General features: G+C 42.6%; 4 protein-coding genes across 4 annotated transcripts; 2 read left to right on the forward strand and 2 right to left on the reverse strand.

Annotated features, from left to right (window-relative positions):
• The first annotated feature begins 4,235 nt into the window (after positions 1 to 4,235).
• On the forward strand, positions 4,236 to 4,896 carry LOC115594150 (histone H2B-like). The gene has a single exon (XM_030437976.1). It carries the CDS (start codon positions 4,339 to 4,341, stop codon positions 4,708 to 4,710), a length of 372 nt encoding a protein of 123 aa, XP_030293836.1. The 5' UTR covers positions 4,236 to 4,338; the 3' UTR covers positions 4,711 to 4,896.
• A 5,220-nt stretch (positions 4,897 to 10,116) lies between these two features.
• Positions 10,117 to 10,836, forward strand: LOC115594147 (histone H1-like). The gene has a single exon (XM_030437974.1). The coding sequence runs from the start codon at positions 10,168 to 10,170 to the stop codon at positions 10,780 to 10,782; it is 615 nt and encodes a 204-aa protein (XP_030293834.1). The 5' UTR covers positions 10,117 to 10,167; the 3' UTR covers positions 10,783 to 10,836.
• A 2,171-nt stretch (positions 10,837 to 13,007) lies between these two features.
• LOC115594148 (histone H2A-like) lies at positions 13,008 to 13,510 on the reverse strand. Its single transcript, XM_030437975.1, has one exon. It carries the CDS (start codon positions 13,490 to 13,492, stop codon positions 13,115 to 13,117), a length of 378 nt encoding a protein of 125 aa, XP_030293835.1. The 5' UTR covers positions 13,493 to 13,510; the 3' UTR covers positions 13,008 to 13,114.
• A 5,062-nt stretch (positions 13,511 to 18,572) lies between these two features.
• On the reverse strand, positions 18,573 to 25,587 carry LOC115593717 (cysteine-rich and transmembrane domain-containing protein 1-like). The gene is made up of 5 exons (XM_030437315.1): positions 25,442 to 25,587; positions 23,121 to 23,212; positions 20,915 to 20,958; positions 20,586 to 20,778; positions 18,573 to 19,011 (listed from the first exon to the last, which is right to left on the reverse strand). Exons 2-5 carry the CDS (start codon positions 23,188 to 23,190, stop codon positions 18,881 to 18,883), a joined length of 438 nt encoding a protein of 145 aa, XP_030293175.1. The 5' UTR covers positions 23,191 to 23,212; positions 25,442 to 25,587; the 3' UTR covers positions 18,573 to 18,880.
• Positions 25,588 to 27,475: the final 1,888 nt, after the last annotated feature.

Consider the following 27,475-nt stretch of genomic DNA (forward strand, 5'->3'; position numbering starts at 1 on the left):
AATTACATATGATAATTTAAGTTAATTAATTAAATTAAATAAAACTTTGTTTCATCAGTGCTTTTGAATATGGCTGTAACACTGAGGAAAAATCTGATCTTTTTACGGACAAGGTCATTTTTTAAAGATTTATTATGTTCAGTCCATTTCACCAGCTTCCTTTCTCACTCTCTGATGACCAAATGAAACCCATCGTTACTTTGAATTAAATTACAGATTTCTCTGTGTTTGAACATTATGGGAAACATTGAGGATACTGTCAGTACACAATTCACCAAAAGTCTTGTTTTTGACACTTTAAAGGTGCATTTCTTATTCCTCTTATGAAATTCCTGCTAACTGTAGCTGCCGTTAGCCAGTTAGCTCAGTAAGTCATGTAGCTAGCAGTCCAGACTAGGAGCTCTATGGCTGGGGGAGCATATTACCAGCAGTGGTGTGGCGTGGGGAAAATTTCCAAGGAAGCCAAGTGAGACATAATCTCTAAGCTGTTTATGTTTTACGGGGGTGGGGACAGAAAATCGTATGTGCATTATTATGTGTTTGCAGAACCTGAAAAAGTGGCTCTGTGAGGCTGAAAATAGACCGAAAGACCCCGAGCAGGAAGGAGAAATCAAAATCCTCCAGTATTTATTTCAAGGCCGCACTTTGTGCAATAGTGTCCTTGTCCCATCCCGGTTCTGTCATGATCCTGTCAAAAGCCACACAGAGCGATGCATGTCCCTCATGGATGGCATGTACCGCACGGCTTTTAAAGTTCCACCTGCAGCCCGGTCCGCCTCACACAACAATGCTGATCTTTTACATAATCATGAGACAAAATTGTGAACGGCATCAAGACCAGCAACTTGGGAGAAGTAACTAGTAACTATAACTAATTACTTTTTAAAAGTAACATGCCCAACACTGCCTAGCAGTCCGGACTAAGAGCTCAGAGCACCGGGGGATTGTTGGCATTTATACCACTTGCACAAGAGCTTTGGAGCAGGACAGGACAGGTCAGCTGGTTAGCAGAATAGCTTTTGTAGATGTCTAACAACAGATAGATGTCTTAACATAAAAATAACTTATTTCTTCACATTCTGTTGATAATTTGGGGAAATTTCAGAATGTTTTCCTCTGAAGTTCTTACATATTGCATATTTAGTGCAGAAAAAACATTTAATAGGAAAAATACAATGTTATTTACCAGGTGGGATGTGGTCCACTCAAACAGTACAACTGCATTATCAATCTGTAAGGGCCTCTTTTGTGTTTCATGCAGCAGCAACACCTGCTGGACAACAAGTTGTACCACAATTAACACAACATAAGAATGAAGTTTTATTACTGCTGTGTCTGACTAAATCACCGCAAATATCAGCTTACAATGGCGATGCCATTTCAGTGTTTTATTAATGGCTAACTTTATCAAGCAAGACATAACCAAGAACAAGAAGATCCATACAGAATTCATGAAATCTGCATGGCACAAAAAAGGACATGTGAGATATTTACGATATAAAAACTATACATTCCCTGTTTTTAAATGGTAAGATGCAATTTCCTTATATTAAGGCATATTTTTGAATTCAGGTTTACTTCTCCATTATAAAAGTATTTTATCTTTTACATGGTACACACTACGTACCAGTTTATAGTAAGCTGTATATCATTTTATTGTAAATTTTGAACATCACAAAAAAAAAATCGCAACAATGTAGAAAAACGGGTGTGTTTGGCTCCGCCCAGCATGATGAGCGAGGCACTTTTCAATTACGTCCGCATGTCTGGTTTAAGTCAGGAGGACTGGAAGTGCTCAGTAGCTTTTGAGCAACACTCTGATCAACAACAGCTGAACAATGAGCGGAAGAGGCAAAGGAGGCAAGGGGCTTGGTAAAGGAGGCGCCAAGCGTCATCGCAAAGTTCTTCGTGATAACATCCAGGGAATCACCAAACCCGCCATCCGCCGTCTGGCTCGCCGTGGCGGTGTGAAGCGTATCTCTGGTCTAATCTATGAGGAGACTCGCGGTGTGCTGAAGGTGTTCTTGGAGAACGTGATCCGCGATGCCGTTACTTACACCGAGCACGCCAAGAGGAAGACGGTCACCGCCATGGACGTGGTGTACGCTCTGAAGAGGCAGGGCCGCACCCTGTACGGCTTCGGCGGTTAAACCTAATCTTTACCCTTCTGATGATGAACACAAAGGCTCTTTTAAGAGCCACCCACTGCAACTAAAGAAAGTTGTTCCGTATTTGCTTCAGAATCATGTGTTAGGTCGTCCTGCCTTCTACAGTGCGATGTAACGTAACCCGGAAATCTGACAGCTTTGTTGCACAGCTTGATACTTCGTCTCTTGGCCGATGAGCATCGTAACTTAATGTTGGTCTGGTTATAACAGATGAGGTACTCTTTTATGCTACGACAACGTTATGTCCCCGAAGGTTTTATTAAATATCGTGTCTTGCGAACACAAGGATAAAGGTTGCCGCAGAACTCAAACGTCACTTGGAAATTCACTAAAGAGGTGTTAATTTGAAGATTACTTCCAGCAAAACGGCAAGTATCAAGCTTGTTTGCCACAGTTGGTTTCTGTGATGGTCCATATATTATGTGTTTCAGTGACACTACAAGTGACCACAATACACACCAAGAAAACACATCCCAACAGTGATATGATGGGGAAATAAGTGATACGCCTTTTTCACATTAGGTGGTTTAATCCTGGAATGGTTTCTTATTTTTTATATATATATATATATATATATATATATATATATATATATATATATATATATATATATATTAAAAAAATAAGACAAACCAAACCTGTGCATATATATATATATATATATATATATACGCACAGGCATGTAAGTACGTTGAACTCTAAATGTTATAAACTAAATAGGAAATATTCAAATGATGCATTACTGTAATCATTCCTACTGAAGTGTTCATAACATTTTTCAAAGTATGCTATTCGGTTTCATAGGTAACACAATCAGCAAACGTATGTACTAAAAATAACGACTGCAGGTTTCTTTTTATAACGTTTATCTCCGATAAACCTTTTACTCTAGTCCTATTTCCAACAATCTGTCTCTGTTATTATAGAATAACACAGAATATTAATACAGTTTTTCTCAATTGCTGTGGTCTGTTGTCAATACCTTAAACCATTTCACATGATAAAACACAATTTGCAGATCTCACTTAGACTTTTCAGCAGAACTCTGAACACATTCTCATTCTCAAAACACATTCTGCACTCTAATGCACATGTCATCCATACTGGTAAACACAAGTGGCAACAATCAAATACAAATAGAGAACACATATCATTGATTAAACACAACCACTCAAAATTGATTTCATTTATTTCAAATCATGTGACACAACCACTATAAGCCAGTTCAGAGCCCCGTTGCCTCAGGGGGGAAAATATTGCTTGTGATATCAACAAAGTGCTATGGCCTGACCCAGCCCAAAGACAAGAAGAAGCACGTTGATCACATGTTTACTCCTTTGATGTTTGTATTGTATACTGTAATGCAGTGCGTTGTAGGCTGTATACTGTACAATAAAGAAACTGCCTGGCCCTGAACATTGTGCTTTCCATTTGTTTACAGTACTGACTGCTCAATAGATTTTGACTGGTTAAAGGTTCATATCAACAAAGAACAAGAATTACAGTATCACAGAAACAAAGGACAAGTGAGATTCAGGGTACAGTACTGTAAAAATAGGGGTACAAGGAGGAGGAGGAACAAAAGAAATTGCAAAGAGCAAAGCATAATTTCTGATCAATTTTGAGCTACTATGATACAACATGTTTGCATTTATCAAAAGACAATGACAGAAAAATATGAAATTTGTTTTGAGATTAAAAATGTACTTCTCCCTGAGAACTATTTGTTTTGAACAACATGTTTTCTATTTTCTGGTCTATTGTTTACTGACTGCTTGATAGTGTTTATCATTTTGATCGCTTTGTTTATGATTTGAGAGCAGTGTTTGGTTTAGAGCACTGGTAAATCTGTTTTGAGGTGAAAGTTTCATTTTGCACGAGGAGTCAGAGGTTTTGTATATAGTGCTTGAAGCTGAGGTTTGTTGTTTAATGTTTTCAGAAAATGGAGCAAGGTTTCAGAAATTGTGTTTTAGCGACTGAGAAAAACTGTAAATGACCAACATCTTATTTTTTTTTAGTGGCTGTGGGTTGACGCATGCTCAGTCGACATTACAACAACAGCCAGTCATGTGCGAGCAGCAGCACACTTACATTTGCATGAGGAAAATATAAAGCCGCGTCAGGGTTACTCGTGCCATTTCTGATTTTGGACGTTAAGTTCGGTTGGAACATGCCTGGAGAACCTGGAAAGGCGCCCAAAAAGGGCTCTAAGAAGGCCGTGACGAAAGCCACCAAGTCCGGCAAGAAGAGGAGGAGAACCAGAAAGGAGAGCTATGCGATCTACGTGTATAAGGTGCTGAAGCAGGTCCATCCTGATACCGGCATTTCATCTAAGGCAATGGGCATCATGAACTCCTTTGTGAGCGACATCTTCGAGCGTATTGCCGGTGAGTCCTCTCGTCTGGCTCATTACAACAAGCGCTCCACCATCACCTCCAGGGAGATCCAGACCGCTGTCCGCCTGCTGTTGCCCGGTGAGCTGGCCAAGCACGCTGTGTCTGAGGGCACCAAGGCTGTGACCAAGTACACCAGCTCCAAGTAAAGCCGCTGATAAACGGCACAAAGGTCCTTCTCAGGGCCACCCACCTCTTCTAAAACGGCAACTATTCATAATTTGTAGTAATTTATTCATTGTAGTGTTTATGAGCTGAAAGCGATCAATTAACTGATTGTGTTGTTCCAAAAATGAGCTTATGTAATAAAAAAAAAAAAAAATGCTTGAAACACATGTCATTATTCATTATGTGAGTTTGCTTGACAGTCAATTAAGTGTCAATTTAACTCTTGCCAAAATGCAACCTAGGTAGATGTTTTGCAGCCACAACATGTCTTTAATAAACAGCTCGTTTTATACACAAATGATACCAGTACACTTCTTAGAACAGTTTTTTATTGTCATTGTTTTAGGAAAAAAACCATCAAAACAGATAGCAGCTCTTGTTTGTCAAATACAGGATGGACACGTGTGGATATAGATAAAAAAATAATATTTACAACAATAATATATATACGACAAATAGACAGACACAGGATTCATGTAAGTATGTGAACAAGGTTTGTGAGGGATGGTAGTGGGGGGGTTTTATTGCACTGGTGTGAAAGCATTTATAATCAAAGTTTTTATTAATTTTAGTTTTTCACAGGAAACACAACATGCACATCATATAACACTTTGTGCTATACACGCACTTAACATCCATTCGGGCAATACAAACAGAAAACCAGTAATACACTTACATCACCTTAAGAAAATAACAATGGGTAACATAATACAACCTCAATAAAGTAAAATAAAATGCAAAAAAAAAAAAAAGTGTGGGTGGAAGTTCGCATGATAATACTTTACTTATGGGGCACTAGTTAGTTGAAATTGGATAAAATGTAAGAAGTGGGACCAGACTTGGTCAAATTTACCCCTACCATCATTCAATCTTGCAAGTGTGAAAGTATTTAGAGGGTGAGGGGGGGGGGGTTGTGCTTTTCACTGCCTGTGGGAAGAAACTGTTCTTCAGTCTGTTTGTTTCAGATCTAATAGATCTATAAGTCTCTTCGATCTATGTCTCTTCCCAGAGGGCAGGGGGGAGAGCAGGTAATGTCCGGGGTGAGTGCGGTCCGTGATGATACAGCTGGCCTTCTTTTGAAGTCGGCCAGTGTAAATGTCCTTGAGAGGGGGAAGTGTCGTCCCGGTGACATGCTTTGTTGCCCTCACCACCTGCTGCAGGTCCTTCCTGTCCTGTGCTGTGCAGCTGGAGAACCACACCGTGCAGCAGTAGGTCAGGAGGCTTTCCGTCATTGACAGATAGAAGTTGGTCAGCAGGTGTTGAGAGAGGTGAGCGTGTTTTGGCTTCCTGAGGAAGTATAGTCTCTGTTGGGCCTTCCCTACCTGATGAGAGATGTGAGTGCTCCCGGTGAACCCCAAGGAACTTAAAGCTCTTTACCCTCTCCACCTCCTCTGCATGTAGAGGGCAGAGAGCTCTGTGCAAGGGCGGACTGGCGTACGGGGACACTGGGGACCGGGCTATGTGATTGGCTCAGCCGCTCAGTCAGTCATTAAAAGAAAGAGGAGCGGGATAAATTCAAATTAGTAAACATGCTAAAAAGAAAGAAGCCGGAGAAAGAGATGTGTGGAGCAGAAACATTAAAGGTAGCCTATCAGCAATGTTACACCATACCTGCGTAAATCCTTAATCTGCTTTATTAATTAAAAATCAAATCCATACTGGCTGACCAGAAAAATGCACAAATTTCCATGTTGCAAAGAAAACATATTTCAGAAGATAGTCTGTGTTCAAAGTTAAAAAGATATTATTTGAATATATAGGCTATACATCATGTTTTTCTGTTCTGTTTCTACATTAATATATAGCAATTTTTACCAGCTCAAGAAAAATACATTAAAGTGAGTAATTCATTTACAGTTTGTGTGTGTGTGTGTGTGTGTGTGTGTGTGGCACTTTTGTTGATTTTTATATTGTGTTTGTGAATTCTTTGCAAAAGTGCCATAACGTTTATCTTTGTTGATGTTATTATTATTATAAGCTGACAAGGCCAGTGTCAGTCATGGAGTTGATGCAGAGGGACAGGATGATGCCAGTCATAAGAGTGAGGAGGAGGAAGAGACAGATGAGGAGGGACAGGAGAAGGAGGAGCAAGAGGAGCAGGAGGAGAAGGAGGAGCAAGAGGAGGAGGAGGAAAGTAGAGCAGGAACCACCAAAAAAAACAGTGCCAGGTACAGGTGCAGTGTGCAGGACTGGGTTGGCAATAGGTGTTTGCATAGAATTATATTAAGATGTCATATGTTGATGTTCCACTTCCCGTCACACAGAAACAATAAGCCCATCCACTCCTGCAGTTATTATATTGCAAATAAAGTATTCATGTTAAAATTACGGTTCCACTTGCATCTGTCATGCAATCGGATAAAAGGCCTCTCCAAACCAAGCTCCCGGGCTGAATTTCAACCCCAGTCCGCCCCTGGCTCTGTGCGTTTGGATTTCCTGAAATCCACAATCAGTTCCTTGGTTTTCGAGGTGTTTAAGTCAAGGTTATTATTTTAACACCACTCTGTCAGATGCTGAATCTCACCCCTGTAAGCTGACTCGTTATTATTTGTTATCAGTCCCACGATGGTCGTGTCATCAGCAAATTTGACGATAGTGTTGGTGGGGTGGATGGAGGAGCAGTCATGGGTGAAGAGGGAGTAGAGGAGGGGGCTGAGGACACACCCCTGTTGTGTGCATGTGTTCAGGATGAGGGTGGATGATGTGCGGCCTCCCATCCTGACGCATGGTCGATCCAGTATCCAGGTTCACAGTGAACTGCCTAAGCCCAGGTTGCTCAGTTTGTGGATTAGTTTATGGGGGGGTGACCATGTTGAATGCTGAGCTGAAGTCCACAAACAGCACTCTTACCTACGTGTTGTGCTGATCCAGGTGTGTAAGGGCTGTGTGGAGTGCTGTGTTGACAGCATCCTCTGTCGACCTGTTCGTTCGATAGACAAATTGGTGTTGGTCCAGGCCAGCAGGGATGGCAGACATAATGTCAGAGAGGATGAGTCTCTCAAAACATTTGGTGGTTATGGGGGTGAAAGCAACTGGGCGTTAATAATCAAGACAGTTAACTGTACCTTTATTTACTTACTTATTTTCCTTACTTGTTTTCTATTTTCTTTGTTGGAAACCACAACTGTTTTAAGACCTGTATGTAGTGTATATGTTTGATAAAAGACATCTGACTCTGGGGTTCTGACCTGACACTGATTTTGAGCAGCCTTAGTTCAGAGGCATTTCTTTCTTACCAACTGTGAAACATCAAATGCTGTTACCAAGTCATTACAAATGATTCTTAAAGGAAAAGTTCACCTGAAAATGAAATGAAGAAAATCAACTGAATTTTGGCATTCCACAAAACATTCCGGAGCTTAACGGTAGAACAGTGCAAGAACATTCTCCAGAGCAACTTAAGAAGCTGCTACAAAATATGATTTGGGACATCAAAGAAAAAAAAAAAGTGAGTTATGATTTTATTTCTCAGGCTTTAAGAATACTGAGGGAAAAGTCAGAACTTTATTATTATTATTATTATTATTATTATTATTATTATTATTATGTTTATTAACATTCAGTACATCAAGCCGACCAAAGCCTCAGCACACAGCACAAAGATCCCATATTGATAAGAAAATGTTATTTAGGCTCTGCCCCTTTTAAAGCCAAAATACTCACTACAGTGTTTAAAGCGTTAGCGTGCACTAGACCTTCATTGCGGGTTTGAGTTATGTGTTGTACATCAGTGTGATCTGGGATCGTAGAGATTCAAATTATGCTAGACAAGTTGGATGGAGACTTTTATTTCATTTTTAAAATGGTTATTTATTTTATTTTACATAATCATGTTTGCATCAGATTTGTAGCAACTGTTTCATGAAGTCACAAACTCAGGAAAGGCTGCAAGCATGATTTTGAAATTAAAATCATAATCAATTTCGAACCAAAAAATAACTATAATCTTATATTGGGCGATGTTATCTTTGTCTGGTTGCATATATCATTAGTAAATTCCATAATCCAGTTGAATATATTTTGTAATGTTGGAATATTTTCTGTATATGAGAGGAATTTCAAGTCAAGCATGATGATCACATCAGCTGATGCACTGCTATTGTCAGTGGGAATAAAAGTTCAATAACAAGGATGATTTCAATCATTTCTGGTTGTGTGACAAATCATTATTTCTCGAATACTACTGCTGTGACGCTACAGTGCTGTCCATGCCTTATCATCACTATGGGACGCTAATCACAGGATGCAGGCTGATTTCATCCAGGGTCATCCATAAATCCCAATACCTCACTCACTCACTCAACACGACATAATATTTATTATTGGTCTGTGGCAGTGTTTATCCAAAAGTCTCCAAAAGTCATTCATAAAGATTGTGTTAAAAAATCACTTAAAGTTACCCATTTGCAGAGCTTTTAGAGTCTTTAAGCATCTGATAATGCGTTCCAAAAATACAAAATGAGGTAAATTATGTTTTTTGATATGCTCTATAGATTGACTATGTAAGGTTACGAATAAAATAGCATACAGTGGTACAACCACATCAAAATTGTACTATTGTACTGTGCCTGAGTATATGTACTCATTAACATCCGATCATTGGTCTATCTATGGGAATGTGAGATAATTGTTTTGTTCTAAATAATTGCTTACAAGTCTTCATATGTGTTTATGACTTTAAAATGTAAATGATAATTAATCTTAAACCAAAAATTAACTAATCTTATTCCTTACGTTATTTGTCCCCATTTAGCCTCATTACCAGATCTCTTTAGCAGAAGACAAAACATATTGCTTTAATGGATTATCACAGATTTAACCTTGAAAGTGCTGTTGTCAATCCCCTCGTGTTAAATCTAAAGTTTGGCGGAAAGGGGAAGTCTCTTTTCCAGCGGATCAGTCGGTGACAGCTCGTCTGACCGCCTGAGGCATCGGCATCATTCGTGTGTTTACAAGCACAGAAAACTTCTCTTACTGCAGCGAAATAAATCACACCACTGCGGTCATTTCAGTTTTACGATATCCTCAGATGTTTCATCTCACTAGTACAGCACTGTCATGTCTAATACAAAACTCTTTAAGCCATTTTTAGAGACGAAATGTGAAGAAAAGTCGCTGCGAGCTGCACAAAACGACTGTGTATTAGAGAGGTTCGAAGCCTGCTGCAGATACATAAACGAGTCCTCGTCTCCAAACTCCAAGTCGATATGAAGTAATGAACGTTTCCTTACTGGAACAGGAACGATTGCGATCTGAAACGTTTGTATTGTGTGAATTTTAGCCCCAAAATGTGGGAGAGAAAACACAAGTGTGTCCGGATGTGAGAATCACGGCGGAGCGGCTGGGTGTGTTGACTCTCCACGGTTCTCATGTGCTTTATAAGTTCCGCCTCCTGCCGTTAGTTGAGACAAACTCAGCAAACGACAGCAGAGGCAAACATGGCAGAAGAAGCTCCAGCTCCAGCAGCGGCCCCGGCCCCGGCTAAAGCCCCGAAAAAGAAGGCACCGGCTGCCCGCAAGCCGAAGGATGGACCCTCCCTTCCGAAAGAGATCAGCGCAGTCCTGGCTGAGTCCAATGAGCGCAAGGGAATGTCGTCGTCGGCCATCAAGAAGGTACTCGCTGGTAAAGGCGTTGATGTTGTGAAATGCAACAAACGCATCAACAGCTGTTTGGCCAGAATGGTGACTCAAGGATCCGTGATTCAGGTCAAAGGCACCGGTGCGTCTGGCTCCTTCAAAGCAAAGGCAAAGAAGACTGAGGAGAAGAAGAAGCCTAAAGCGAAGCCAGCGGTCAAGAAATCTCCCGCTAAAGCCAAACCCGCCGCCAAAAAAGCTGCACCGAAGAAGGCAGCGGCCAAGAAGCCCGCAGCCAAGAAACCAGCGGCTAAGAAACCAGCGGCTAAAAAAGCAGCAGTAAAGAAGGCTTCCCCTAAAAAGGCTGTTAAGAAAGCTGCACCGAAGAAGGTTACACCCAAAAAGACCGCCCCTAAAAAGGCAAAGCCTGCGAAGAAGACCCCTGTGAAGAAGACTGTAACCAAGAAGGCCAAAAAGTAAAGTCCTGAACCTCCCCTGCACCCAGTGCTCCAAAGGCTCTTTTAAGAGCCACCACAACTTCTACTGAAGAGTGTTCTGTTCCAACACAGCAGTGCAGATACATGATTTACAGATTCACATAGTCACATATTTAGCAATAAGTTAACCAGGTAAGTTCTTAGTAAACTCTCTCACTTACAATCCAGCTGCTGAAAGTGAGAACAGACGACAATCATTTAGGCTATTAATATAATATTTTTGAATGTCAAACAATTACCGACATTACATTTCATTTGACTTGATCATGTAATGCACCCATATCCCTCTCTACTTTCTGAGTGGCGTATATTTGAGTATGTACAACTGCGTTCCTTCTAGCCATTTCCAGTTGCAGATATACGAAGCTTTGCTTTTACTGGTCATTATCCCAACACAGTGAGTGGTGACATTTTGACCACGCTAACTGTATTTTGGACATGCAAAGGTATGATAAATTATGGGAATTCCTTTTCATTTACAATATTTGATTACGATCAAATCACAATCACATTGCCTCAGTGGGCTTTACAGTGTGTACAGTAAACAACATCCTGCCCTAAAACCCTTGATTCAAGTGAGGGAAAACCTCCCAAAACAAAACGAAAACCTTGTAACAGGCGTAAAAAATGAAAGGAACCCCAGAGAGAGGAATGAAAACTTGTGATACCGATACTTGTGAATCTGACTGAACTATGATCCAGTTGTCCATACTCATATGTGAAAGAATAGAGTGTACGAAGCCTTTATTATTATTTCTACTTTACTGTTCTATTTTCTTCTATTGTTTTGTTTCAGTGTTTCATTTATGACTCTTAAGCTGCTGCAACAAGTGAATATCTCCAGCGAGGGATCATTAGATTTTTACCTCTTCTTATCTTATGTAACATAATCTCATTTATTTTCATCTTTTGATACATTTTTATGTACTTTATGTAATTTTATTTACTGTATTTATTCTGACGTTTCTTTTTGTGCTGGTTAATCCTATAAGCGTCACCAGGAAATGACTGACTACATAAATGAGAATTATGTGTCGGATTATGTGAGTAACAGAATAAATAATGTATTTAGATAGTTTGTTTCTCTCCGATGAGACCAAATCGGCCACAGAACTTTTTATTTACTGTCTTCAGACGGTTAGACAGCCGATGTGGATGAGCGGTTTATTGGTTAGTTTGAATTTATTTTCTCCAATAGTCGATGAGCTAGAGCGCGCGCCCAGCTCGGGCTCGACCAATCAGCACCGACATCGCTCCAGCGGGTTCTTTATAAAGTCGCTGTTCGCGTCGTGCCAGTATTCATTCTTTAACTGCTCTCACAGAGAAGACTGAGAAACTACAATGGCCAGGACCAAGCAGACTGCCCGTAAATCCACCGGAGGAAAGGCTCCCAGGAAGCAGCTGGCCACAAAAGCTGCCCGTAAGAGCGCCCCGGCTACCGGCGGAGTGAAGAAGCCCCATCGTTACAGGCCCGGTACCGTGGCTCTCAGAGAGATCCGTCGCTACCAGAAATCCACCGAGTTGCTCATCCGCAAGCTGCCTTTCCAGCGCCTGGTCAGGGAGATCGCTCAGGACTTCAAGACCGACCTGCGATTCCAGAGCTCCGCCGTCATGGCCCTGCAGGAGTCCAGCGAGGCTTACCTGGTTGGTCTCTTTGAGGACACCAACCTGTGCGCCATCCACGCGAAGAGGGTCACCATCATGCCCAAAGACATCCAGCTGGCCCGCCGCATCCGTGGAGAGAGAGCTTAAACTGCCCTGAGACTCGAATAACACAACGGCTCTTTTAAGAGCCACATACTTACTCTTTGAGAGCAATTTCCATTTACACTGGTGAATAAGTGCTGCGCACTAGTTACAAAGCTTTGTCATTTTGTTGCACCAATAAAGTAATACAAAAATGAGATTACATTTCTTCAGTATCAACAAATGCGCAATAAAAATATCCTGCAAGTATGATTTAAAACTAAGGGCTCGTATTATCCAGATCAGAAGCTTGTCAGTCTTCCTGAATGGCATGTAAGATGTCACTTGTGATATTACATCATGTGCACCTCATTTCAAAGGCGCACATCATGAAACCGTCGCGTGCAGCCGCAAGTGATGCAGTTGGCGTCACGTTCTAAACATGTGTAACTTGTGATATGACTTAGTTTGCATTACAGCGACAGATTAAGAGTCTGTTCCAGAATCTCCCTAAATTAAGTAGGAACAGAGATTTTAATGCACCTTATGTGCGGTGAACAGATCAGAGGAACGTCTCCTTTAGGTGGTTGTGGTTGGCTCTTAAAAGAGCCGTTGTAGGAGTAGGTTCTTTACTTCTTGGCTTTCTCGACCTTCTTGGGCAGCAGGACGGCCTGGATGTTAGGCAGAACACCACCCTGAGCGATGGTCACTCCGCCCAGCAGTTTGTTGAGCTCTTCGTCATTACGGACAGCCAGCTGCAGATGACGAGGAATGATCCTGGTCTTCTTGTTGTCGCGGGCAGCGTTTCCAGCCAGCTCCAGGATCTCAGCGGTCAGATATTCCAGCACAGCCGCCAGATAGACCGGAGCGCCGGCACCGACACGCTGGGCGTAGTTACCCTTCCTAAGCAGCCTGTGCACACGACCGACCGGGAACTGGAGTCCAGCTCGGGAAGAACGAGTCTTCGCCTTAGCTCTAGTCTTGCTGCCTTTTCCACGTCCAGACATTCTGAGTCTATGTTAATCTGAAATAGCCAAAATACAACTGAGGAGCTGGAGAAACCCGGCTATATATACATAACCCGGCTGCTCATTCATTGGCTGGACTGAACGTAACTGCAATCGTCCAATCAGTGAAGAGCTCGCTCTGAGTTCCTGTGTGCTCCTGCTTCGTGAGAATTTTACAATTCAACCTTTCCCAACCATCACAAATTGAATGTAAGATAGAGTATGTATGTATTCCTTATGGATGACACTTTACACAAGTTAAAACGATAGTTGTAACTCTAGATTCTATGCGTATAGGCTTCGCCCTTTAAGGCTATCGCTAGTGGGTTAAAGGCGAAGCAGGATATAGTCCATGCCTCACTGGGTCCGTTCGGTACCACAAGCACGAACACACCTGCTCCAATAACGAATCCATAACGCTCCACACCCAGCCATGCGTCATGCGTAAAGACGCATCACAAAAACCCCATATGTGCCTGAGTGGCACAGCATAGTAGAATATCATGTAACATTCTCTATGATGGGATCGAGGCTGGGGACAATAAAGGTCACTGCTGTGAGGAAGTGGAGACGAAGGTTACGCACTGTAACAGTCGAACGAGGAACAGAGTGGGAGAAACAGGCAGCTCTCCATGCGCCGACAGGCAGGAGGGAGAGCGCACACAATATCATCCATCACTCTCAAATCATCATCCATCACTCTGACAAAACACTCAGAACAGAGTGAGTCATAGAGAAAGTGGAGACATCTCGTAGATAAAAACGGATGAAAGAACAGGGGGAAGACCAGGAAGCTGCAGTGCAAATGTCTTCCACCGTCATTCCTCCATGCAAAGCCGTGGAGGACGCGATTCCTCTGATAGAGTGTGCTCTGATGCTCTCCACCCCAGAGGAGAGATATGCCTGTGACACAGCCTCACACAGCCAGTGTGACAGGCGCTGAGCAGACAGGGGGAGTCCCAGAGACTGTTCCCTGTAGTGCACAAACAGACGCTGGGTGCGTCGCGAGGCAGCGGTGCGCGCCACGTAGCAGGACAGCGCACGCACGGGGCAGAGCAGATGAGACGTGGCTTCCTCCTCAGAGTTGTGAGGGGGAGGAAAAAACCCATCCAGAGTTATCACCCTGGATCTGAAGGAGCTCGTGATGCTTTTAGGCGTAAAGGCTGGATTAGGCCGTAATACAGCCGAGCTGCCGTCTCCTTGGATCCTGAGACACAAGGGAGCCACAGAGAGAGCAGATATATCACTGACTCTCTTCGCAGATGTCAGAGCCAACAGCAGAGCAGTTTTGGCTGACAAAAACTTAAGTGGCACCTTATCCAAAGGTTCAAAAGGTGCTTTAACCAGCGCGCGTAAAACCAGCGCCAAATCCCACTGAGGGGCTAAGGAGCGTGACACCGGTCTGTGTCTTCGTACGCCTCTCAGAAAACGTTTCATCAGAGGGTGGCTGAACACCGATCTGTCACCGAAACCTTCATGACAGGACGAAATAGCAGCAGCATAAGTCTTAACTGTGCTGAAAGCCAAATCCCTGTCCACCAACAGTTGGAGGAATGAAAGCACGTGAGGCAGGGGACACGCAGTGGGATCCAGGCTCTTTTCTACACACCAACGCTGAAAAGCTGTCCATTTGGCTGTGTAAGAAGCTCTGGTAGAAGCGGCTCTCGCGCTCTGGATAGTGCGCACCACATCCTGAGAGAGACCCAGCCTCTCTAAGCGTTCCCGTTCAGCGGCCAGGCCCACAGACGCTGACCTATCACCGGGTAACTCCTGATCGCTCCCTCTGCCTGAGAGAGAGCGTCCCCCCGCCACGGGAGTTCCCACTGGCGGCCTGATATCAGCCGCTGCAGGCATGGAAACCATGACGCGCCCGTGCGCTCCGGAGCTATCAGAATCGCTGACAGCTGCTCTTTCTGCACTTGGTCCAGGAACCGAGGGATTAACGGAACAGGAGGGAATGCGTAAAGGAGCATCCTGGGCCATGGCCGATGCGCAAACGCGTCCACTCCCAGCGGAGGATTGTCTCGTGTGCTCAGTGAGAACCAGAGAGCGCACTGCGCGTTTTCGCGTGCGGCAAACAGATCCACCTCTGCTTTGCCGAACCTGTTCCAGATCTGGGTGACCAGGTCGGGATGGAGGCTCCAATCCTCCTGTCGAGGGCCTCCTCTCGACATAATTTCCGCCCCTCTGTTCAATACACCGGGAATATACACTGCTCTGATGGAGAGTAAGTGTGTGTGCGCCCAGCGCAGCAGCCGTCTGGCTGTGTTCAGCAGCTGAGCGGAGCGGACTCCGCCCTGCCGGTTTATGTAGGCTGCCGTCGCTTTGTTGTCTGTGCGAATCAGAACATGTTGATTCTGCAGCAGCGGAGCGAAATGTTGGATCACCTTCCACGCAGTGAGAAGCTCCAGCACGTTTATGTGGAGAGACATGTGAGTCTCTGACCACTGTCCTCCCACCACCTGTGACAGACACGTTCCTCCCCACTCTGAGAGAGATGCGTCTGTGAACACTGAGATGTGTGACGCGGCTCTGCCCAGCGGCACCCCCGCTGACAGGGTGTGAGGGTTTCTCCAGTGGGCTAAATCTGGGCCCACTGAGGGAGGAATCGACATTTTTCATCAGGAGTTCCTGCAGCTCTGACTGGAGAGCGAGACGGAGTTCTTGGGATGACAGGAGTGTTTCCAGAATCCCGTTGAACTGCGGGGGAGGAGAGGCGAACTGCAGTGCACCTCTGCTGATCAGCCTGTCCATCCAGCTGTCCATCAAACAGACGCGCCGGCACTCTGAGTAATGCTCTGAAAGCGGGCGTACATTTAGCTGATGCGCTGTGGTTGTCAAGGAGACGAGCCAAGCCAAAGCCCTCGCCGCTGTGGCTCGTGCCGGAGCGTTTCCGGGAGCAACCCATGGGGGCCTCGGACCGAAAGGGCTGAGAGGAAGTCTCTCTGGAGAGCGCATTACGCACGGGCTCGCGGCCGGACGCTGCAGGGGAGACGGTGCGTAATGAGCGGACACATCAGCATCAAGAAGTCGCCGTTTAGGAGGAGAAGGCTCGTAAACGTGACACTGAGGAGCGTTCAAACTCCCACACACCGGAGGATGAGGAGAGGAGGCACTGCACACAGACAGAGGTGTGTGCGCGCTGTCCACACGAGGCGCAGTGACGGCGCTCGTGGGCTCATAATCACACACATGTGTTACAACATGTGTGGAGGAAACCTCTGAGTGTGACACAGAGGAGATATGCTGCTTTAATGACGTGAGTCCGTGCTGCCTGTTAACCGAGAGGTTACAGGCCGCCGGCTCACACAGTGTGGGGAGTGTGTGATCTGCAGCTGCAGCTGAGTCAGCAGACTCGAGGGCAGACTGAGTTTCAACAGGAAGATTGCTCTTAATAAGATGTTTACGTTTTATTCCAAAACGGTTTGACAAACTCTCAAACATTTCCCCAACACACACACAGGCACATTAGAACTGTACATCCATCAGTGCAGTTGGAAGAAAAAGACAACCAAGTGAACCTGCTGCTAATGAAAGTGTCAGTTTGTCTGCTGCAACTCTACAGTACACCACCACAACCACCTCCAACTAATCCAGAGCTCTATGACACAGTTTGTGCAAAAGGCTATGTACTTTAAATTTATTTTTTGTAGCGCTCTGTTCTATGTTGACTATACTATGCCATATAAATAAACATTTGATATAATATATGTTTTGTACAATAGTAATTCATTTTACACACCATGTTTCATTATTTTTGGCAATAAATTAATTAAAGCACCAAATATTCTGAGGAGCCAGTTGGGAGCCGAAAGAGCCGGCTCTCTTTAGTGAGCCGAGCCATAAGAACCGGCTCTCTTAAAAGAGCCCATCACTAGAGACAGGTGCAGCCAGATATTATGATGAATTAGCTGCTGCCACGCTGCGGTCCGGGCGGTGGACACCACTATAGAAGCGGAGAGATGCAGAGCGGCGCTGGCGGCCTTGCCGAGCTCCGGCTCGACAGCCATCTTGTTAATGGAATACGCCACAATGTTGTTGGCAGCTGCGGAGGTTTGGAAGGCGCACTGGTGCGACCTGTCAGCGAACCTCGCCGTCACCTGGTCCGTGGTGGAGGGCGGCGTCGGCCGTAAGTGCCACGCCGGCGTGCTCCGGGCCAAGGCACGACGCGTAGCGGGCGTGCAAGTCGAAGCTCATAATGTACCCGGTCTAGCAGACCGGGCACACTCTGATGCCGCTGGACGAGGTCGTTCCTTTCTTCGCTGGATGCTCTTCGTGCTGCATGCTGGCTAAAGAAAAATGGAGGCCGATTGCTCGGTCTCACCTCAATTTATACACAAGGTGAGACCGGAGGTGAGGCCCACACAGTAGGTGGGCGTGGACTAAAATGCTTTCAGTTCTGCGTATGCGCGCGAGGGATAAACCCCACTAGCGATAGCCTTAAAGGGCTGCGCCTATACGATATAGAACAACATCTTCACCTAAAACGAATATAGAGATTGTTGTGTGCCTATGTAGGAAGAGGATATAAGGGCCACTGTGATTTGCGTTCCGACTTGTTTCTTAATATACAGTACTTGTGTGTATGAATGCAAACATGATTGTGCTTATATTACGTATATGATATTCATTCATGAGAGACCACCTGCCTCCATCACAGCTTGTAGAAGTTCCTTTGGATGCACAAGGATGCAGATGGTCGTATGACTTATAGGGACCATAAATAAATTACCCTGTTGGTTGTTTGATTTACACAAGAACAATGTGTCTTCATGCTGACTTGATAATATTAGTGAAACAACTTGGTAATTTAAAAAATGATACTCAACGGATTGTTTAGTGTAGCACAGTTATTTTGATTGCTAATGTGTTATGTATTTATTTTGCAAAAATATTTTTATACGGCAAAGGTTTTTTTTTATTCTACAGCTTCCAGGTCATTTGACCCATTTTCTCAAGCTCACTGCAGAAAGCTCTTCCTATACTAGTTGAATAAGACACACCTCTTTTCATTGGATTTATGAGTGTCTATTTTTCATGAATATTTTAAAGATGATGAAAAAGATGTAAAAACGCTTTGTCATCTAAATGAAGATTTTTATTTTATTTTATTGACATCATCAAATCAATGAAGAAATCAAGGACACATTTCCATAAGAAAAATATGAACCAGGCAAGATTTCCATGTTTATACTTCATCTGCACATGCTCCAACCAGAAAGCTGAGCCATTAAAGACTCTCCACAAGGATTATAAAGCATTTTAAAACATTAATGATTAATTATTGTTGTCTAAATCCAGTAATTCATTTCACCAGCAGAGGTTGGTGACATAATTACTGCCCCATTGCATGATGGGAACAAAGAGAGTCTTGGTGAAGGTCAGAGGTCAGCAGAAGTTGTGGGTCAGCAGGTCCCAGAGGCAGCAGCAGCACAGAGCAGCCGAACACGCTGCCAGGCACGATTTTTCAGCGCCACCGCCACCACTGTCGCTGCCTCGATTCTGATCGACCAAGAACACTGACAGAGAGAGAGATGGAGCCAACATCTTACATCAACGTTTGATTATTAACTCTGGACAGAATTAACATCTATTTGTTAGTATTTTCAAATGCAGACTTGTATGAATAAGGGCGTTTTCACACCTATAGTTCGTTTGCTCTGGTCCGAATCAGGGACCAACTTGTTACGATGTTGCATATTGCCTCGAGTTTGGTTTGTGTTCACACAGCAGCATTTACAGGTGGACCAAAATGTGTGATGCGTGAGGAAACTGCTCTCTAATTGGTCTAAATTTCGAAAACGAGGCAGTAATTCAGCTGAATTTAGCACCGAGCAGACAGGAAGTCAAGCACTGAAACAACAACAATTTGACATCCGGTTACTTTTCAAAATAAAACACTCCGTGTTTACACCAGCACACAAATCTCAAAAAAGAGACAAACACAAGCTCTTCTTCTGATCCTTCGGTCAGGAACACTTTGTGTTGTTGTTTTTATGACAAAGACCTATAACTGCGGTCGCGAGTGATCTTGTGATTATCGCGGGAACTCCTTGGCCTCGCGACGCCAGCTGCCTACCATACTGCACCGTGTCCGACTCAAAACGCAACCGGGGGTTACCGGACGGCGGAGCAAAACACCTGATCGGGCCGTAACGCAGCGGACACGTATCCAGTGGAAATACGGGGTTAAGCACTGATGCTTCCTGCAGTTGGGTCGGATCGAGTTTGGATCATGTTCTCACCACAAACGAACTGTACCAGAGTTTGTTTGGAACCGGACCGAGACCACCTCTTCAACAAGGTCTCGGTCCGGTTGTTTTGGTCCGCACCTGAATGCGATTGATGTGTTCACACCTTCCCAAACGAAGTGCACCAAGGGGGTAAACGCTCCAGGGTTCGATTCAACCGAACTAAACAAGGCAGGTGTGAAAACGCCTCTAGTATCAGCAAAAAAGTTACAGTCTGATTGACCTCTTGTAACGTCACCATAACTCTGTTTACTCCATGTCATATTTGCTCTGCAATAGCAAATACCAGCAGAATGTCTCAGCCCTGATTTAAAACAGTCTGCTGTGCATTTTATTAAACTTGTGAACACATGTCCACATTTATAGGCATATACATGTGACTTTATATCCATCCATCAGAGTTACTTCCAGACTTAAGAAGAACACAACTATTATACAACTCTAAACTAGCTTTCAACTAGCTCAGCTTGCTTTCAACTAGTTTACAACTGGCTCAACTAGCTTACAATAAGCTTTCAACAATCTGAACTAGCTTTCAACTACCTTACAATACCTTTCAACTAGATCAACTAGCTTACAACTAGCTCAACTAGCTTACAAATGGCTCAACTAGCTTACAACTGGTTCAACTAGCTTACACCAAGGTCGGCTAGCTTAAAATCGCTTTCAACTGACTCAACTAAATTACAGCTAGCTCAAATGGCTTTCAACTGGCTCATCTAGCTAACATCTTGCTCAACGAGATTAAGACTTCCATACAACCAGCTGAGCTAGCTTCCTGTGTGTGTGAAGTGAATACCAAACAAACAGACATCGATGTTGTGTCTTGACAATTCACCCACTTGTGTTTTTTGCCGGCTCTCGATACGCCTTGGGGGTGTCCCAGGTGTGGCAGGGCCCAGGAGGCCCGCACTGGTACCCTTGGAACCCTGGCTGAACCATGTAGGGCCCTGGGGTCGCCATCTGCCCCGGCCCCATCTGCCCCATTGGTCCCTGATAGTAGGAAGGATCTCCTCCAGATGTCTGAGGGAAGGTCTATAGAGGACACAGATATCATATGTGTCATAGTGACATAGTGTGCAGACATTCAATACCAACTTTCTGTTTATTTGGTTATTATTTATTCATTTATTGGAGGTTTGCTCTGGCTGTAGCAATGCATGTGGGGTACCTGGTAAGGCGAAACAGGGAAGGCTGAAGGCTGAGGGTTGAAGGCTGCAGTCAGAGAGAGAGAGAACAACAGGTCATGTGGTCAGATCAACACAATGGTTCAACAGAGTAAAACTGACTGTTTCCATGGTAACAGCCCTTCACTGACTTCTAATTTCTGAACATTTGGGCAAATAAAAGCCCCATTCACGCTGCCCCTTCAAGGCGGGTATGATGTGCTGATACTACGTGAAAGTTAGAGGCCGAATGAAGGGACGGTTTCATGCCACCTCTGATCCGCTACCGAGGTAGAAACAAAGCCGCGGCAGAGGCGAGATTCAGCTGTGTGAATGGAACAGCCTGCAGTGGGGAACAGGACTGTGTCCGTCCGATGGTGTTCATAGTCTGACAACTAAATGGATCCTTCACTCATCAAATGAAAGAGAAACGTCTAACCCAGGACGCAAGGTTACAGGTCCTGACAACAATAATGTGATAGCGGGCCTTGTCTTCAGCATCTTATATGAAGGAAAAAATACTGCATTTATCTGTGGAAAAGCCTCTGTCATCCTGTCTGTCCTGCCAACTCCTCGTCACATTTCTGCCTGAAAAACAGGGTCTGTCCTCGCCGCAGAGCCAAGCAGCTCCCACAGCTGAATGGTGGTGACTGTGTGTCATGATTCAGAGCAAAAACCTTTAACTCACTATGGCTTTGTCTCCTTCCACTATTGTATTGTTGTAGTCTCTGGCAACTTGTATCTAAAAAGTAACCGCGACAGTCAGCCCTCCTGACCAAGACCTCAGTGAACTTTCCTCCAGAAAACCACATTGCATTGCACGAGTGAGAGCCAGACAGTTTTTACTGATGCCTATTATATGATGTCATTTAGAGCGAAAAATTGAACTTGAAATTCCAAACAGTCCAAACAGTCAGCAGATACATATTTAGATTAACAGTTGGAAACCGGGAAACAGCTTACAAAAAAACCTTGTGATGTGTACCCCACACCTCTTTTGGTTCTGCAATGATGGCATGCTGTATCATATGACACAATGGTTTTATGCCGCCGCTGCTTGGTTCAGTGTGAACAAACAAAATTCAAATTCACACAAATTCAAATTAAAAATACTTTATTTGTCCCCAAGGGGCATTTAAAGGTTGCGTAAAGGTGAGCCTTCATTGCGGCGATAATGCGGAGTCTCTGCATTAAAAGGACTCAAGTCGCCAAGACGCTTTACTTAATTATCGCGATGGAAATTAAACCTTCTAAAAAGATGATAGTGAAAATATAGACATCCAACATCAGGCAATTTTTAAGGTAAAACAATGTGGTCTATAACCTATTAACTAACGTTAGCATTCCACCACTTCCTAGCTAACATTCCAGTTTATAACATCTAGTCTAGTTTGACTTCCAGTTTGAAAAAAAACTGTCCAAGACGTGTGTTGATATTTTAGAATTAATGTACGTCTTTCCTATCGTATTATGTAAGGTGTATCAAATGTTAATGTTAGCTAGGAAGTGGTTGAATGCTAATGTTTGCTGTTGTCTAAAACAGGTTTTCAGATATGTTGTTTTACATTGAAACACAGCCCCATGTCCCTCTGAATTGTCAATATCCATTATCTTTTAAGCTGCTGATCATTCAGGAGTTGGTTCAATGACAATTTGTCAGATTCCTACATTTATACAACTTGCAGTATGACATTTGAGTGTCCCACCCTGAGCTTGATGCCTGAGGAAAATGGTCATCATGTGAATATGGTCCGTCTGACATCTCAAGAACAAGTGGAGAAATTATGAGAGGAAAGTTATTCTAAGAATTCAGTATTTTAGTCTATTAGAATAAAGTCAGGATATTTTAAGAATAAAGTCATAACATTAAAAGTCTAAAGATGTTACAATTGAGAAGGAGAGTCATAATTTAGCAAGTATTATCATAATATTTGCATTATTTCAGTAAGTTGAAGCATTTTAATGTAAACTTAATATATTTTCGAGAATAAAGTAATATTGTGAGGAGGAGAAAAATACTCAGAAATATAAAAATATTTTGAGAGTTAAGTTCTAATATTAATACATTTTTTAACTGAATTGTCGTGAAGAGATGAGTCCGTCAGCCTAAATACGCCACCCAAAGGATGTGAAGAACCTAAAGTTTCGTGTTTCACACAGAAACATGTTATTATTTAATTTTTATCACTACTAACGATTGAAGGAACAAACCTGAAGGGAAGCCGGGAGCTGAGGGGCCAATGGGGGGGTGAGGAATGTATGGAGGAGGCTGGTCACTCATCTGGATGGATGGAGAGATGGATCTGAGAGAGGGTAGGAGAAAAATATTTTTTAAATTATATCTAGCTGTCTAAATCATACAAGTAGAGGTAAAGTCAGTAAGGTGTGTGTCATATCTGAGTGTAGCTCAGGTGCAGCAGCTATCAGCCAATCAGGTGAAGCCACACAGTAATAAGTAGGCTGAAGGACAGCAGGTGTAGAGGCTGCACTTTTGGCTCTAGTAAACCAAACCTCTGTTTTTTTTCCACAGTGCTTTATATTAATATATTTTGTAACTGTTGGGTATGTTAGAGGTGCAAGCACCCTGAGGTGTTGTATATTTTCATCATTAATAAGCTGATCTGCTATGTTTGTTATTGTAGGTAGAAAAGACGAGATGAAAAGAGATTACTGTCATATTATGTAGAGGATTTAATCCAACATTGTAAATTACTTTTTGTTTTCCAGGAAAGCAACGACTGCTGTTTTAGCGTTATTCTAATTTTAGGTATTTTTAGTCCTAGAAATCATTTAGTTTTTCTTGTTTAGTCAAGATTGGTTGTCCATCTCTTTGAGTTTCTGGACCAGTCATCGATGTGGTCGGGGTGATGAGACTTCACTCACTTCTGATGGTGAAATTGTTTGTGGCTGCACATTTTTATCAGTGTGGTGTTTCATGGTTTTTAATTCATGTTATATTTTTCACGGGTAGATTACTCCCAGCACTCCATCCATGGGTGGTTTGCTTTCTAGCCGTGGTACGACCGTCTGTCTCCTTACCCTTCCTTTCTACTTGTTTTTAGAATCGTATTATATTATTTAATGAATAGTCAGTTATGGAAAGCACCCGCACTGACTGCTATGGCTTCTTTACTGAAGCCCCTGTGTCTCTATCCACCTACAGTATGTGTCATCAGTAAACTGAAGATCTTGAAGAAAACAAACATAATTTGTCAATAATCGGTCACCATTTTCTGCTATTTTATAAAATAAACACTAGATTGATTGATTGACTGATTGATTGATTAGCCTGATAAAGAGAACCATCTGCAGGTTAATCATAACTAAAATTATGTTTGGGTCAGTTCTGTTTAAGTGACAGAAATGTCCAGTCAGGTGACTATTTAAAGTCACGTTGAGGGTTTCCATATGACAAATCCTCACTCAGGGATCCCTCTAAACTGCCAACATACCAACTGTAATCTAATCCACTGGTTTCCATGACAGCCAGTATAGACACAGACAGCTCACTCTCTGTTTTTTTCTGTTTAACACACATTTGGCTTGTTCTGAGCAAATAACCCAACATGTTTCCAGTTAAACCAGTATGCTGCTTTAACTGTCTGCACTCCCAGCTGTTAACTGCAAGTTAGCACGAAAAAAAAAAAAGAAGAAAAAAAGTGTTTATATTTTTATAATGTTAGTCATGTTAATTTTAGGACTGAAGCTCCAACGCACCTTACAGCAGAATTAGGCTACAGTTTGGATTCGAGAAATGAGGCTGTATGTTCCTGATGAACTGTTCAGTAGGTAAATGATAATCAAACATAAAAATGGACTCATATATCCATAAACTAGCTTCAAATTGTTTTTCCATTAGAGTTTGGTATATGTGACCTCTTGAACACACACACACACATAGAATATTCTCAAAATCATCTCATCATCTAAACACACACAAACCCATTTATAAACTCATATTTAACATTGTATTTATATTACCAGATTGAAGCTGAAATCTCTCCGTAATCTGCATGATTAAAGGAACAGTTTACTTAAATACACCTAGGACTGAGACATTCAAACGTGTGACACTAGAAGCATTATTTAAGCCTTTATTTTAACCAGTTAAAGCTCAAATTCAGCTTTTTAAAGTTAGGCTGACCATTATTAGTTATTACGAAAGGAACTTGATTTCTACAATGCTGAAATGTGCAGTGAGTGGGTGTTTCGTCGCCAGCATAACGCCAGACTCCGTTCATAACTCGTACAGTTTAATGTTGTCAGGCACACCAGTAAACAGTTTCATACGGAATATTAATATTCATGACGTTTTACGAATCCAAAGTTTCTATTCTTTAATTCGGCTAACATCAGATGCTTCAAGTCGTGGTAATTTCAAAGATTTGAACACTTTTACAAGTTTCTTCCAGAAATCATCAACGTGAGAATTCAGCGCATAGACACGACATCACGGAGTTTTTAGAGGGTTGCTAAGTAAAATGTCGTTTTGTTCTGTGGAGTCTGGAATGTGTGAAATAATCTTATCTTACCTTCCAGTTCAAGACGAAATTCAAAACTGTCACGATGTAAATTCGTCTCCGCTCGGTCCTCTCTCTCTCTGGTTAATTCACTTGTTGACCGATTGACTGATGCATCAATTGAGCGCGAGGACAAAGCTGTCAACAGCACGAGGACAGGGTGAGGTCAGAGGGACACATCCCAACACTTTTGCTGAACCTCCTCACTCCTTTTCACCTCCTCCTTCCTTCTTTTCTTTGTCATCCTCACCTCCCTCTCCCTTTCTTTTTGGTTCTTTTGACAACTTGTCTAACAATGAAACGTGTTTTCTATCAACTGTTGTTGTTGCATTATTTAGAAGAGAATGTATTTACACTAGTCACTTTAATAATTGTATTTTTATAATCAATTATTTGGTTATTAATAACCTAGCCAGCCTCCATGGTGAATTCCCCCCCTGCTCCTGACCTCCCATCTGAGCCCTGCAGGTGCTTTCCTGTTAACTTAAAAAGAAAATCAAGCAGCCTCCAGAGTTCAGACTGAAACCAGACAACAACAACAACAACAACAACAACTACAACAACAACAACACAATGTAAACGCATCTGTTGACAAAAAGCAAAATTTTGTGTAACCAGTGACTTGATTAATTTGAAGAATATCAATTTAGTTACAACTAATGATTATTTTCATTTTGGATTAACTCAATACATTTTTTTATTATTATTTTGTGTTTATCGATTCATTTGTACGGTCAATGTGCTCACAATCACCTTCAACCAACAGTCCAAACCTCAACGCTAATACAATTATATTAACATTTTTAAAAGAAAAGCAGCAAATCTTTGTGAAACATTTGTGAAGCTGAAACCATGAAATGTTTTTACATGAAAATAAAAGCTTATCAAAATATTTTCCAGTAAATTGTCCATCGATCGACTGCTTAAATTATCAAGTATTATTCGATCAATACTTGTATAAACTTTGGTAGAGTGATTTCTGACAAGACATTCTATTTGTAAACTTTTCATATATTTTGTGTGTAAAAATCTTAATTTGTGACATAACTAAAGCTGTACGTAAAAGCTGCAACTGCTTTTTATTCTCTTTAATTGTATTGCTTTTATGTGATTTCACTTGTATTTATTCAAATATACATTTTCTGTTTCGCTTTCTTGCTCTAACTTCTCTTGTCTGGGTTTCTGTCTGTTTGCCTTAACTGTAGCGTTTATTCCTGAGTTTCCTGCTTTTGCTTTATCTGTCAAAATGCCTTGTAAACAGGAGCATGCAGTTAACTAAAGCCTCCTCAGGTGGGCGCTGGAGAGTTAAAGGGAGGCAAAGATAATGCAGAATAGGACATCCACTTCCTGAGGTTATCATTATGTGTGATATCCAACCAGAATAATTGTCCATAAATGCACTTAGACATCATAGAAAAAGGACAGTTCAGAACTTACCTTAGAATTTTCATGTTCCTAAGTTTTCTTCAATGTCAAAGTAATCCAGTGACAGTTATCTGTGCATCCATGAGTAGACTGCAAACTTGAAACTGTAGATGGTTCGGCATACTCTGAAGGACAATTTGATTAAATATAAACAAACAGCGGCCAAAAAACAGGGCTGTAAAGTAAAGGTAGCTGGGGCCTTTAATTTCTTTCCATCTTCATATTTGTTCCTAAATAGGCCTGTAAGTTGGTGTTAGCATGTATCAGATTAGTTTTTGTCTTCGTCAATTTTCACAATTGTATTTAGCAGATGCTTTTGTCCAAAACGACTAACAGTAATTCATCAATATACTGATGGCTGTGGCTGCCATGGAAGGTGCCAACCAGAACATCAGGAGCAGTTTGGGGTTGTCTGGGGTTGACATGCAGACCAGGGGAGCTGAACGAGCGACCTACCGATAACAAGAAGCTGGCTCTACCCCTGAGCCACAGCCACCACACTTAAGTCAAACTTCACACTAAACTGATAAAATGCAGCAGAAGGGAAAAAAACTCTTGAGGTGTTAAAATCCCCTCAGCTCCTCTACAGACAACCGCAGAGTCAATGAAACTTTAGCTTAA

The sequence above is a fragment of the Sparus aurata genome, chromosome 13, assembly GCF_900880675.1.
Source record: "Sparus aurata chromosome 13, fSpaAur1.1, whole genome shotgun sequence".
Taxonomy (NCBI): Eukaryota; Metazoa; Chordata; class Actinopteri; order Spariformes; family Sparidae; genus Sparus; species Sparus aurata.

Coding starts and splice junctions, on each gene's coding strand:
- LOC115594148 (XM_030437975.1), bottom strand. CDS start 13,492: ATGTCTGGACGTGGAAAAGGCAGCAAGACTAGAGCTAAGGCGAAGACT.
- LOC115594147 (XM_030437974.1), top strand. CDS start 10,168: ATGGCAGAAGAAGCTCCAGCTCCAGCAGCGGCCCCGGCCCCGGCTAAA.
- LOC115594150 (XM_030437976.1), top strand. CDS start 4,339: ATGCCTGGAGAACCTGGAAAGGCGCCCAAAAAGGGCTCTAAGAAGGCC.
- LOC115593717 (XM_030437315.1), bottom strand. CDS start 23,190: ATGAGTGACCAGCCTCCTCCATACATTCCTCACCCCCCCATTGGCCCC. Junction 20,959..23,120: donor AGCTCCCGGCTTCCCTTCAG/GTTTGTTCCTTC, acceptor CTCTGACTGCAG/CCTTCAACCCTCAGCCTTCA. Junction 20,779..20,914: donor TCCCTGTTTCGCCTTACCAG/GTACCCCACATG, acceptor TGTCCTCTATAG/ACCTTCCCTCAGACATCTGG.